At 44.8% G+C, this 13931-nt stretch overlaps 1 protein-coding gene across 4 annotated transcripts in view; it reads left to right on the forward strand.

Moving 5' to 3' along the window:
* nup98 (nucleoporin 98 and 96 precursor) overlaps positions 1-13931 on the forward strand; it is a 40161-nt gene that overhangs the window by 16935 nt on the left and 9295 nt on the right. For all 4 annotated transcript variants that reach the window (XM_078266351.1, XM_078266352.1, XM_078266353.1 and 1 more), the window contains exons 18-30: positions 133-246; positions 517-655; positions 1669-1846; positions 3571-3732; positions 6329-6571; positions 7022-7154; positions 7283-7542; positions 8188-8366; positions 9092-9357; positions 10316-10591; positions 11796-11953; positions 12523-12663; positions 13904-13931. The exon at positions 13904-13931 is cut by the window's right edge and continues 124 nt beyond it. In XM_078266351.1, the coding sequence (XP_078122477.1) occupies positions 133-246; positions 517-655; positions 1669-1846; positions 3571-3732; positions 6329-6571; positions 7022-7154; positions 7283-7542; positions 8188-8366; positions 9092-9357; positions 10316-10591; positions 11796-11953; positions 12523-12663; positions 13904-13931 (2277 nt within the window). The remainder of the gene's footprint in view (positions 1-132; positions 247-516; positions 656-1668; positions 1847-3570; positions 3733-6328; positions 6572-7021; positions 7155-7282; positions 7543-8187; positions 8367-9091; positions 9358-10315; positions 10592-11795; positions 11954-12522; positions 12664-13903) is intronic.

Genomic DNA, 13931 nt, shown 5'->3' on the forward strand with positions numbered 1-13931 from the left:
AGACACACTGAAGCAGTTTGATCAGTAGCGTTAGTGGACAAGATTCAGCAAAACCTTTGCTCAGAAATTATACTTCTTTATCTATCTTTAAACGAATAAAAGAATAAATGTATTCTGTTTCTTGGTTTTCAGGGATCGTTCTGAACCGTGTTGGTTATTACACCATCCCCTCCATGGAGGATCTGGCTGAGATGGTGGATGAAAACGGAAAATGTTTAGTGGACAACTTCACCATTGGCAGAAAAGGTAACGCCCACTTAGAGCTCCTTTCTCAGAAGCTGCATTTCCAACTTACGTCAAACTGTAATGATAGTTACACTCTTTTAAAAAAAGACGTAAGGTCTTGTCTGATGAGCAGCACTTTACTCAAACACATCAGCATCGTTTTAAAATGTTGCCGGGGTTTTCAACATGTGTGATTTTTCTAAAGAGGCAAACCACCCTCACGTTTGTGTTGTGCGCCGCTGTCTCGATTGGACATACGTCTCACCACTGTGCTCTGATTGGCCCTCGCAGGCTACGGCTCCATCTTCTTCCCCGGTGAGGTGAACGTGACGGGACTGAACCTCGACGAGATCGTCCACTTCAGACGCAAAGAAGTCATCGTGTACCCGGACGACAAAACCAAGCCTCCACAGGGGGAGGGGCTAAACAGGTGAGAGGAGGAGACAGCGTGTCATGGGGGAAATGTTTTGTAACGCTTGACTGGGCAGCTACAGACCAGGGCCACGTTCAGCCCCGACAAAACACAGCAACACGTTTTTTAAAATGGGTTGAACATGTGTGTGCCATCTCTCTGCCTTTTTATTACCACGTTAACAGACACATCTCTGCTGATTGTCACCTACAGCAGTGGTCCTCAAGCTTTTTTTCAATAATGTTCCCCCTTTGAACAGTGTATTAAAGCCATGTACCCCCTAACCAGCGTGAATAATTTTTGGTAGAAAAAAAACTCTCTAAAGAGGAAGAATACAGCGACGTCAACGATAGATTTACCAAACGACAGCCTTGGACCTGGAAAACATTTAAATGATGATGGAAAAAGACAAGAAAAACTTGGAAAAAGACGGTAGAAAGAAGTAAGGAAGGCAAGAATAGGTCAAAATGGTAATAAAAACTTGGATTAAAAACAGTAGAAAGAAGGAAGTCACACTAGTGCGACAAAAGTGAAAAAATTCCAAAAAGCGACAAACTTTCGAAAAAAGTGACAAAAGCAGAAAAAAATGCTCAATGGTGTGTTAAGCCCCCAACGGTGACTTCAAGTAACCCTAACCATTGCCTAATCCTAGTGCCTTCCAGGCAGCGCTCCCTGGAAGGCGACGTTAGGGGCAAAAAACACCAAAAAAGACTGAAGAAAGGCAAAAATAGGTCAAAACAAACGACACAACCTTCAAAAAAAGGTGACAAACTTGAAAGACAGAAGTAAAACATCTTACGTACCCCCTGCAGTCCTCCAAAGTACCCCTAGGGGGACACGTACCCCCATTTGAGAAACACTGACCTACAACACAGCCAATAAACGAGACACACGCCCACCAAACAAGAGAGAACCTGTCGTTCAACACGGATACCGTAGCAAAAACAGTGCTCACCGTTTTGAGATTGAACGTGCCCCAGTTATGTTAATCCACTTCCTGTCGTGATCTTGTTTCTTCTGTGTGGTCACAGGCGAGCAGAGGTGACTCTGGACGGCGTTTGGCCAAACGACAAGACGGCCTGCATTCAGATCAGGAGCCCCGAGCGTCTGACGGAGATGAACTATGAGGGTCGGCTGGAGAAAGCCTCGCGTAAACAGGGAGCCCGTTTCCTGGAGTACAGAACGGAGACCGGATCCTGGGTGTTTGAGGTCAGTCACTGCTGCTCGCATCGGTTCTGGGGGAAAAAAGAACCGTGTGTGATTTAGGGTTGTCCCCCCCCCCATTTTTATATGCGGTGGAGTAATTCTTTCTTTTGATCGTCCAAATATAGTTTGCTGTACATGTACAGATCATTATTACTCTGTCGCTTTTACGTAGGGTTGGGCATCGAGAAACGATTCCTACTCGGAATAGTTTCTTTCTTGGAATCATTTGGAGGATTTGGTGTCAAATCTGACCACGGGTTCCACATTTAACATGTGCAGGTTTGGGTTTCCGTAGCGACCAGGCTCTTGTTGTGTTGCAGCCTTGGAGCTCAGGAAGCAGCGCTCTAGTCTGGCTTTGTTTTGTCACCATTGACTCAAAATATAACGTTCCTCTTATTTGTGAAATAAGCACGAGACCCGTTTCATCTCCAGCCTCAAAGAACCAGAATCCTTCAAATCTAAACGATGCCCGACCCTAAAAGTAGTGTTTAGATTTTAACGATTCTGACTCCAATTACGATTCTTCCTTTTAGATTCTGATTCTCACGCACACGCACGCATGCACACACACACTGACGCACACACACACACTGACGCAAACGCGCACGCACACACACACAGACGCAAGCGCGCGCACACACACTGACGCAAACGCGCACACACACACTGACGCGCGCGTGCACACACACTGACGCACGCGCGCGCACACACACACTGACGCAAACGCGCACGCACACACACACTGACGCAAACGCGCGCGCGCGCACACACACTGACGCAAACGCGCGCGCGCACACACACACTGACGCAAACGCGCGCGCGCACACACACTGACGCAAACGCGCGCGCGCACACACACTGACGCAAACGCGCGCGCGCGCGCGCGCGCACACACACACACAGAAACACACACACACTACTTTTAGGGTCGGGCATCGTTTAGATTTGAAGGATTCTGGTTCTTTGAGGCTGGAGATGAAACGGGTCTCGTGCTTATTTCACAAATAAGAGGAACGTTATATTTTGAGTCAATGGTGACAAAACAAAGCCAGACTAGAGCGCTGCTTCCTGAGCTCCAAGGCTGCAACACAACAAGAGCCTGGTCGCTACGGAAACCCAAACCTGCACATGTTAAATGTGGAACCCGTGGTCAGATTTGACACCAAATCCTCCAAATGATTCCAATAAATGCGATGCCCAACCCTAGTCGCTTTCTTTCTATTTGAATACATTTAGTATAAGTACTTATGTGGTCTGTGCAGTTCGTTGTAGATCTGTCGTGATATAGGTCTTAAAATTAATTCATAAAAACCTGCAGAAACCCTGAATAATAAGTAGTTCTCAGGTGTAGTTAATTAGTTTTATTTTATTTCTGTGTCATGCCAAACATTCGGGGATTACAAGACACCACCAACCTTTTTACCAGACGTCTTCTGGTCTCGCAGATACAAATCATCATGTGGAGAAATACATGAATAACTGTAAACAAAAACTGAAAAGCGAACCGTATATACAAACATAGTCTACAAATCATCTTGGTAAAGAGGTTTGTTTCTCTTCACCAGACTTTCTCAAGGAAACTGGTTTATTTGTCTCACATGTGAACAGCCATCTCAGTCTTTGATCTTCAGCCATATTTTCAAAATCAATATCTGTTTTTAATCTTGCTAAACAAGGCAACAAAACAATAAAAAGGAAACTGTCTAATCTCGCTCTCGCTCTCTCAGGTCGCCCATTTCTCCAAATATGGCCTCCAGGACTCTGACGAGGAGGACGATGTCCCGCCCAAAGCCGACCCCAAGAAGCTGAAGACGACGATGCCACTTCCTCCCTCCAGGCTGCAGCAGCCACTCCCCTCCTCCCAGCAGCAGGTGGCGCCACAGGCTCAGGTAGAGCAGCCTGCGACCATCAACACTCATCATCATCCTCACTGACACACCTGAGATGATTAAAGGAGCGTTTATCCAGCTGTTTGGTGGCAGGAGATTCTTTTTGTAAAGCTGCTTACTCCGTGTTTTGGTCATTTTTTCAGGCTGGTGTTGAGAACGTTAAAACAGTTTATAAATGTTATCGTTTTCACACACTATGATAATCTTAAAGCAAGTGTCTTAAGTAAAAGATTTTGAAGTTTTTTTACACTTTTTCAGAAAGCTAAAGTTGACAAAAACTGTTAGGTCTTAGGAGCTTTAAAAAAAAAAATGTTTTCACAGAGATGGCAAAAGTTGAAAGCTGTTTCTGATGCAGCTCAGTTCATAAGAGTCTTTAACAACAGCTTATCAATGTCAGTGTCGTCAACGAACTGAGAACGGGAAACGATGTGAGAGCTGTGAATGAGCACAGAAGGAAGGTTGTGTCTGTACGTGAGAGTAGATAGAAAGGTGCAGTAGTAGAGACATTGTCTGCCTCCAACCGCTAATAAAATATTAACAGTCTGTCTTGTAGTTGATAAAATAGCTTGGAAGTTACAGAGATGGAAGACCGGAAAAAAAACACACACACACAAACACTTACACACACCAAATGTAACACTTATCACATCAGTTATCCAAAATCCGCCCTTTTCACACTGGCATGAATTGGATCCACCGCACTTAATTATAAAGAAATATGTCACTTTTTAAAGCTGCTCACGTTATTTCCTTACAAGCGATGCTTTTTGGTTTTTTTAATCACTTCCCGCTAACGTTAAGGAGAACACAGGGCAAAACAACTTCACCATCTGTTTGAACCCAATATTCTCTGGTCCAGCTCGGCGTGTTGTTCAATACCGCGGTGCTCTGTAATCGTTAGGTTACCGACAACGTTTCCAATGATTTATCAGTTTAGACAACTCACTCGAGTCGACTGTCCTGCCGTTACAGACGTGAAGTAACCACAGACAGTTGCAGAGTGAATGTAGGGGAAACGCAATGGATATGTGGTGTTATTTTTGGCATGAAAAAGAGATTGGCTTGTACAATTATAGGGGACACACTGCAGAAGTACACAGTTGGATGTATTTTCTGTTCTTGTTGCTTCTTTCTGTTTTTGTTATTGGCATGTGTGTTCTAACTGAGACCTTGGTGAGTTCATTTCATCAGTAAAAGTAACAAATACACATTAGATGATGCTACTGCAGCAGTCGTAGTACAAACGTCTATCAAACGTTATTAACAGACAGCCTTGGTTTTAATTGAAATGTTCCATTGGTTAAAACCAGCAGTAGAACCAGTTTGTCTGCTGCAGTTTTAACTTGAGTGCAGGCTTTACCTGACACACACACACACACACATACACACACACACACACACACACACACACACGCACATACATGCGCACATACATGCGCACATACATACATGCGCACACACATACAGACAGACAGGCACACACATACATACAGACAGACAGGCACACACATACATAGACACGCGCACACACATACATACATACATACATAGACAGGCACGCACACACAGACATACATACAGAGACACACACACATACAGAGACACACACACACACACACACATATATACATAGACAGACAGGCACACACATACATAGACACACACACACACACATACAGAGACACACACACACACACACACATACATACATAGACAGGCACGCACACACATACAGAGACAAACGCACATACACACACACACATACATATGTAAGTATTGGGAAGTGTCCTTACGTTGGAAGAAATTCTTTAACTTAAGTCTTGCATAGGAAACATATTTTCACCATCAGGAAACATTCTCTGATCTGATGTTTGTTTTTAAGGTTTGTGTTCTTCATGAATTCATACAAAGTGTCTGCGGGTGTTGTTATAGAAGTATATTTTAATGAGCTTCTTGTCAGCAACTATACTTAAAGGTTATATCATGTTCAACATTAAGTTGTAGAGTCAAACGTCTATGAACATTTTAGGCTCTAACCTGCTTCATGATTGTGTGACATGAATTGTAATCATTTTATTTTGCAATTAATGAAAGACACTAATAAAGTTAATGAAGATGACATTTAATCTTTGGTCTGTAACATTTCTGTGAAGATCAGCTTCTCAACGTCTGCTGATTGGATGTGTCCCGTGAATAAATCAAACTGAGCTGTTCTTGTGAAGTAAAGACAGACATCTGCGTCTGTCTCGAGTTGGAAAATATTGAGTTAAGGTTATGGGGAACGGGATATGAATCAAAAATAAACACTGATTCATTGGCCAGAGATCAGTGGATGGCTTATCAACAATCGGGCAACATTACCACAAATTATAAACTCCTGTAGCTCAAAAGAAAAATGTAAAGGAATGTATTAAATGTGTTGTCCATAAATCCTACTGGCATTAAACCACTGGTCTTCCTGTCACTTATTTTTAAACTTATTCCAGTCTGTTCTTTGGCTGGAACAAGTTCAAAAAATACCTGACTGCAAAGAAAGTCATTGTAGTTCAACAATCTAAATAGTGTTGGCTTGACCTCTTATTGTGTGTGTCTTCAGTCGACTGTTGTCGTGGATCTTCCGGGTGGCGTGCCAGAGCTGGACAGCGACATGGCCGACATCACTCAGAGCTTCCCGACAGAGAGCATGCTGGGAGGAGAGGAAGACAGCGACCAGCTGTTAGCGGGGGAGATGGATGTGGCGAGCGGGAAGCTCGGCGGTTTGACCTATGCGGAGCTCAACGGCGTCTCTGCGTCCAGCCACATGGCGTCCTCGCTGGGGATCAACCCGCACGCGCTCCAGGTAGAGCCACAATCCTCACAAACAAACGCGGGGTACCAGCGGGCTCTTAAACCTACATTGTGACATTTTCTGAGTTGATTCTTAGCAAGAAAAACCTTTTGTTCTTTCCCAAATACGGGCTCATTCATGTGTAATTACTTCCAACTAATCAAAGTATTCTCGTGAGCGTAGAATCTTTAAAATCCTCCATCTTTAAAATACATTAGCCAAGACACACACACGTACACACACACACACACGCCTGCTCGACGCACACACCAGCGCACAAGTATAAACATCAGGCCACTTACTAGGCTACGGTGAAAGCTCTGCGTGGAGCCTCCGCAGGACTATGAAACGGCCTTGACTTGGGGAACCCTGAGGGTTACCCTGCAAACAGGAAGTGCATCACGCCATCGGGCTGCCGCCATAATAAAACCGCTGTTGAATCTTCTTGTCGTTTGTCTGCAGATCATGAAGGCGTCTCTGTTTGCGGAAGATGAAGAGGAGAGCGACATGTTCCAGAGTCAGGGAGCGATGAAAATCTCTACGGACGTCTCGTCTCCTCGCCTCGTCCTGCCGGGATCTCAGGGCCGACCCTCCGGTACCAAACACTAACTTCATCCACTTCCTCTTTTATTTTGGTAACCTTTTGGTAACCTCGCTCTCTCTGTCTGTCTCTCTCTCTCTCTCTCTCTCTCTCTCTCTCACTCTGTGTCTCTGTCTCTGCAGTGGGAGGTCTCCTTCAGACTCGTTTTACCTCCGGCCTCTTCTCTCAGATGTCAGAGTCTCCCCGTCCTCCTCCCCTTCCTTCTTCTCTGTCCCGGGGGTCTCCAGCAGCCGCCGAACAGTCCCGGTCGTTACACTGGGCCGGACCGGCCCCTTCGTCCTTCATGCTGCCCTCCCGAACTCCAGAGCCTTCCGTCAGGACAGTTGGCGTCCGGCGGCTGGGTGGCCCCGTCCCCCTCAAAGAGTCGGTCACTCAGGGGAAGGTTCGTACTCTTTGTTTTATTATTTGTATGATTTGAGAAAAAAATCTCAGGACAAAGAATGAACGATGTACAGAGTTTCATTGACTTTGTGAAACGATGATGGTGGAGCAACTGGACTGGAGTAACTCTGGATCTACGGAAGAACATTTTTAGGATAAAGCCTGACCGCTCTGTGCGTTTCCGTTCTGAAAATCTGTTCTCTTTAGGAAACGACAAACTTCGAGCTAGCAGTCTACATGCTGAAAACGTCTTGTCTGAAAAGTTTCGAAGATGATTTGAATGGTGCAACAAGGCCGGCCTGCTCGGTTCTTTCGGGGAATGATTGTAAAAATGTACAGACAATATGTTTATAGCGTTTCCTCTCTAACTGGGACGTTTTGGGACCGATTGGTGGGATTACTTGCGGTGTTTTCTTTTGCGGGTCGCTGCGTCCGGAGCTTAGCGCCATCCAAGACCGTTGTGATTGGTTAAAAGAAATGCCAACAACCCAGAGCGTCTTTTTCTCCTATCCCAGAATGCATCCCTGGTGTAGCCAGACCTTCCTCCACAGCGCTGTGGAGATAGAGCTGGAAATGCGAGACTATTGGAGTAACATAAATAGACAGTAAAATAATTTTTCTGTTTATTTATGTTTTTGTTTTGCAGGGGAGTTTGTTGATGGACGCCGCGCTGTTTGCGGGTCGTTCCTTTCGGGTTGGGTGGGGTCCCGGCTGGACGCTGGCACACTGCGGCCACCGGCTGAGCTCACCGCCGACCAAACAGCTCGAGCGCCAAGAACTGACCAAAACTGACTACAGCTTCCTGCCAAAACCTGCCAGGAAACCGTAAGACACACAGCACACACACATCCCTTTACTTCTACTATCCCTGTACTACTATACTTGTCAAAATAGTTGGCAATTAATGTAATAGCTGAAAACTAATTAATTAATTAATCTTTGCAGCTATGTGTTAATCTTTGTGTACATTTTATATTTGTATTGACCCATATATTTCTGAAATAACTTTTCATTTTAATTTTTAACACATTCACCATGCGTTGTTGCATCCCTACCACCTCTGTATAAAACATACATCTAAGGCTACGTTCACACCGCAAGTCTTAATGCCTAATTCAGATTCTTTGCTCAGATCAGATTTTTTGTTTGGCTGTTGACATGACCTTTTTAAAATGTGGCCTGTATCAGATTCCAGTGTGAACTGTTTGCATGCGCAAAAGAAGAGTAACAATGACAGCCGTAACATTAATGAGCAGGTGCTGAGGAGGAGGAGAATGAAGAGAGAGAGCCAGATTGGATATTAATGTTACTGTCTGTGTCTCGGCATCAAATCAGCTTTGGTTGTTCACACTACGGCCGCATTGAAAAAAAAATCAGACCTGGGTCTGATTCAGGACCACACATGGAAGTGGTCTACATCTGATCTGATTTTGAAGTCTGACCTGCTCACTTGACCCCAAAAATAATGTGATTTGGGCCACTTTTGCCTGCAGTCTGAACGTAGCCTAAGACACACAAAAGGAAACCGTCTGGTGCGTCCTGTCTTACAGGCTGATGGAAAGCCCCTATAAGGTTGTGTTGGAGCAGCTGGTGGGTCTGGGGCCTCCAGCTGTGAAGAGCCAAGTGGAGGAAGAGGAGGAAGAGGAGAGCCAGGCGGTGCTGCAGCGCCCCCTGGAGATCTGTCTGAAGCACAGCATCATCGACACCACAGACGCCTCCGCCTGCCCTCTGGTGCGGCCGCAGCCCGGCGTGGCGGCGCTGCACGAGTACGCCGAGTGGATCATCGAACTGGGTGACAAGCAGCGAGACACCGACCGTAAGTGAGGGAGCGTTCAGAGGGCGAGTCTTCAGACATACAAGTTTGAGAAATTATATGAAGATCTTCCAAAATAGCTTAAAGTCCCCATCCACTCAAAAATGTGTTTTACTTCTTTTACTTCAAGTCCCCTTCAATGTCTAACCGTGACTATACTGACTGTATCTGTGCAGCGTTATGTCACTAAAACATCCTTTATTGAAGAGGAAGATGTGTGTGCACTTCCCTCAAATCTTAACTTCAAACATGTTAGATGCCACTCTGTACTCTGATAAAGGATAGTTTTGGTGTTTTAAACCTGGACCCTATTTTTAATACCCTGGAAATCCAGAGTTCTCACAAGAGCACTATTGCTCTTGATGAATGATGAATAAATGAATTTGCTGAGCCAGTCACTCTGTCATTCAGTAATGATGCTCATTAACTGTGCCTGGTAGCGGGTAGGTCCGGGTTGGGGGAATAAACAGTTACCCTTTCAGTCTGAGTGACCTGGATTGTAGTTGGCTTAGATGCAGTTTTACAAGAAACGCAAACAAACAAAAATATCTCAGCCCCATTTCAAATGATTCAGATTTTAAATTCCTGGCACCTCAATTTCTCTCTCTCTCTGTGTCGCTCTCTCTGTGTCGCTCTCTCTGTCTGTCGCTCTCTCTCTCTCTGTCGCTCTCTGTCTCTCTCTCTCTCTCTCGCTGTCTCTCTCTCTGTCGCTCTCTGTCTGTCTCTCTCTCTCTCGCTGTCTCTCTCTGTCTCTGTCTCTGTCGCTCTCTGTCTCTCTCTCTCTCTCTCTCTCTCTCTCGCTGTCTCTCTCTGTCTCTGTCTCTCGCTGTCTCTCTCTCTCTGCTGTCTCTCTCTCTCTCTCTCTCTCTCGCTGTCTCTCTCTCTCTCGCTGCTCTCTCTCTCTCGCTGTCTCTCTCTGTCTCTGTCTCTCGGTCTCTTTCTTTCTCTCCCCCCCCCCCAGCCCTCCTGGGTTACTGGGCCGAGGTCTGGACCTTGTGCGAGGCCTTGTGGGGCCGGCTGGGCCCCGCAGATCAGGAGCCAGACGTCGAGACGCCCAGCGAGTACGAGCAGCAGCTGGAGAGGAGGCGAACCTTCTCGGCCTGGCTGTCCCGAGGAGCCACCTGCAGGGTGGAGGAGGAGGTGGCGTTGGCCGGGAAGGGTCGGCACACAGAGGCCATATTCAGCTACCTGACGGGCAACCGCATCAGTGAGGCCTGTCGACTGGCTCAGAAAGAAGGTGAGGAGGCTTAAAACTCTGCAGAAGGAAAGACAAGAGTGAGGGGTTCATTTACTCCTTCAGGAGTATTGTGTTCTAGTCATGTCTTAATGTTCCTACGTCTATGTAACGCTAGCTCTAATGGTCATTTTTTTATTTATTCCGTGGTGTTGTAGTTCTATTTTTCGCTAGTCCAAATATAATTACGCTGTATTTCAACTACGAATGAGACCAATATGCAACTTATGTTGCAGCCAATCAGCTGCGAGTTTCTTTCAGATTATACCACAGACATAAAACAGATTTTATTCTTCAGTTTTGGGGAAGTATAAGTTTAGTGATACTTGATTAAAACTGAGTTTAGGGCTTAGTTAATGCTGTTAGTTAATGAGGAGTCTGATTCTGCTGCTGTCATCTGAGCAGCAGAATCAGAGGAGGCAGTAGGTGTGATTCCACTCCTACAAAAATCCAATTACCTGGAAAAAAAACTAATTTACGGAGCTGTTTTTTCATAGAACAATTTCCCAATTATCAAAGGAAGGGCAGGTTTTTCAAAAGAAACTCAAAACTCTTCATCTTGAAGTTTTTATATCTTCCGATCTTTTGTTTTTAAGAAATATTTGTTTACACTTTTCTTTGGGAGCTACCTAGATAGTTAGCCCTGTAGATATTTTCTTCTTGGGTTTTTCTGGTCATTTCCTTATTTTGTGTTATACTTGTTAGTCTGATAGGTTTATGTCTTTTCTTGTATGTGTCATGAAATGTTTTTTATATGTATGTATTGAGTTTTTGACAAACAAAAACACTACAGCAAGGCACCTAACATAAAACAGGGGACCAAGGATCAAATGTAGTAGCTGTAGTACCCACAGTAATGAATCTGTACATCCATAGGTGTATGCTTACACAAATACTACTTAGTTAATACTAGTTATCACTCCCACCATCCACATCCATATTGTTATTCTCAAGGAAGGCGATGTGTCACAAGGTGTCTCTGATTTCCATGAGCAAGCAATGCATCGTTTGGCTTCTAAAAAACATTCAGTTGAGATCTAGCGTTGTGAGAGGTTATAAAGCCGTCTGGGCAGAGATTTAATGAGCATAATTTAGGGCTTAGGGGCTCATGAAATGTTGATTTGGACCCCAGGGAGACTAGCTGGCCGTCTAGGCGTCAGAATAAACTTGTACCTGATTTTGCTAACCTATAGCTGTTTGTCCCCAGGAGACCACCGGCTGTCCCTGCTGCTGTCTCAGGCCGTGGGCTCTCAGTACTGCCGAGACCTGCTGGCCCTTCAGGTTGCCGACTGGAACCGTATGCAGACCGACAGCTACCTGCCTGAGGAACGGCTGCGCATCTTCACGCTGCTCGCCGGGAAACCTGTACGCCATGTTTTCTTAATTTCCTGTTTGTCAAAGAAAGCAAAGCCAAACAGAAAACAACGTTTGCTGACATTTACTGGCAGGTTTACGCACGTAAAAAAATAAGAAGTGTCACGATTTCAAATTGAAAAAAGGATCAAAATGTCAATTTTGACTATCGAAACCTGGCTCTTTACAGACATTTATCACTTTTTTTTTGCCATTTTTTGTCATTCTTTTGACATTTTTGTCACTTTGACATTTTTTGACTTTTTTTTGACATTTGTCACTTTTTTCATATCAATAGTTTCTTCAAATGCTATAACATTTTATAAAACACCCAAATCCAATGAAAGTAGTGAACTGGATATTTATTTAACTTGTGAGGAGCGTTGTAGGGAACCATCCACGTTATTTTTTTGGACAATTTGTTTGAAAGAAGCCCCAAATTTCTGCTATAGAAACTTTGAAAATGGGTCAGATTAGACCCGAGGACAACGGAGGGTTAAATCAATGTTTATAAAGTGAGTATCCATCTTCTTTAGAGTCTGTAGTTTGATGCTGACGGCGTTTCCTGTCCTTCCCTGCAGGTGTGGCAGTCGTCTGACTCTGTCGTGAACGTGTGCTCTGAGTTGGACTGGAAGCGCTGTGTTGCTGTCCACCTCTGGTTCATGTTGCCTCCAACCGCCTCCGTGGCGGACGCCCTTGCCAGATATGAAGCCGCCTTCCAGGTAAGCTGCTACTTCTCAGTCTGTGTTGACCCACCTCCACTGGATGACTCGTCATTCCCTCTTTTGTGTTTTAGCTTAGTGACGTCACTGCTGCTATGTCCATTGTTTTTACGTCTGTTTTACTCACAGCGGTTTATTCAGAATCAGAAACGGGGTTTATTGCCCCAATAAGTTCCACAGTAAAGGCCGTTTTATGCTTCTGCGTCGACTCAACAGCGTACCCCCACAGACCCCTCTGCGTCTACGCCAGACCGTACGCCGTAGCCTGACGTGCACCTCTTGAAAAATGTAACTACACGTCACAGTGACGCACGTCGCTCGGCCGTGGCTTGATAGTAGGCCTGCACGATTAATCGTTACAAAATCACAATCTCGATTCACCCTGTTCACCATTTAATATTTAAATAACTGCGATTCATTTAATGTTACGAGCCGACTGGATCACTACTACCGTCTTCTGTGAGTTTTAAACATAGACGGTATAAAACAGGTTTTAAAGAGCTCCCAGCGCTGCAGAGCTCTCCCTTCTCTTCATTGAAGCCTCTGTGTTTACAGGCTGCTGGTGATGATCAATGTGCTAAAGGTGCCGAAAATAATCTGTTTGGTGCTGCCAGTTAGTTTTGTTTTGTCATGGTTCACGTGTGCAATAAATATTACACTTCGTGAGAAAAAAATCGTGGCAGAAAATCGTGATTCATATTTTTCGCTGAATCGTGCAGGCCTACTTAGCGTTGCATTTCCCCCGACTCATGTCCTGGTTCTCCTTCTCCATAAGCAACATGACATGAAGGAGAGGGTTAACTTCTCCTGCTAAAGATGTCTCACCGTGGTCCGAAAGAACAGGGCAGACACTTTGTTTCTCTCGCTATGACTCTACAGTCTGTACTCACTCCGAAGCTAATCGCTGTCACTCTCTCACTTCTCCCTCTACCACACACCTTAAGACCATAAAATGGCCTTAAGTTACCCTACATGGGTTTATTGCCACAGTAAGTTACCCTACGTAGAATTTGCCTAGGTGATTGGTGCATACATACACAAACATATTAAACATTAATAAGAAATAAACAATAAATATTTGTGTATTCTTAGATATAAATAGTGTGTATTCTTTTCACTTTGTCCTCTCACTGGCTGTTACAAGCCTTCAGTCTACAGATGTTGTCACATGAGACAGAAAGACTTGAGTGACCGTCCTGCTCCACTGATCATCGATGTTATGGTTGTTTCTGTCCTGCAGGGCTCGTGTGAGGCGGGAAAGTACGCCT

This window comes from Sander vitreus, chromosome 13 (assembly GCF_031162955.1).
Source record: "Sander vitreus isolate 19-12246 chromosome 13, sanVit1, whole genome shotgun sequence".
In the NCBI taxonomy this organism is placed as follows: Eukaryota; Metazoa; Chordata; class Actinopteri; order Perciformes; family Percidae; genus Sander; species Sander vitreus.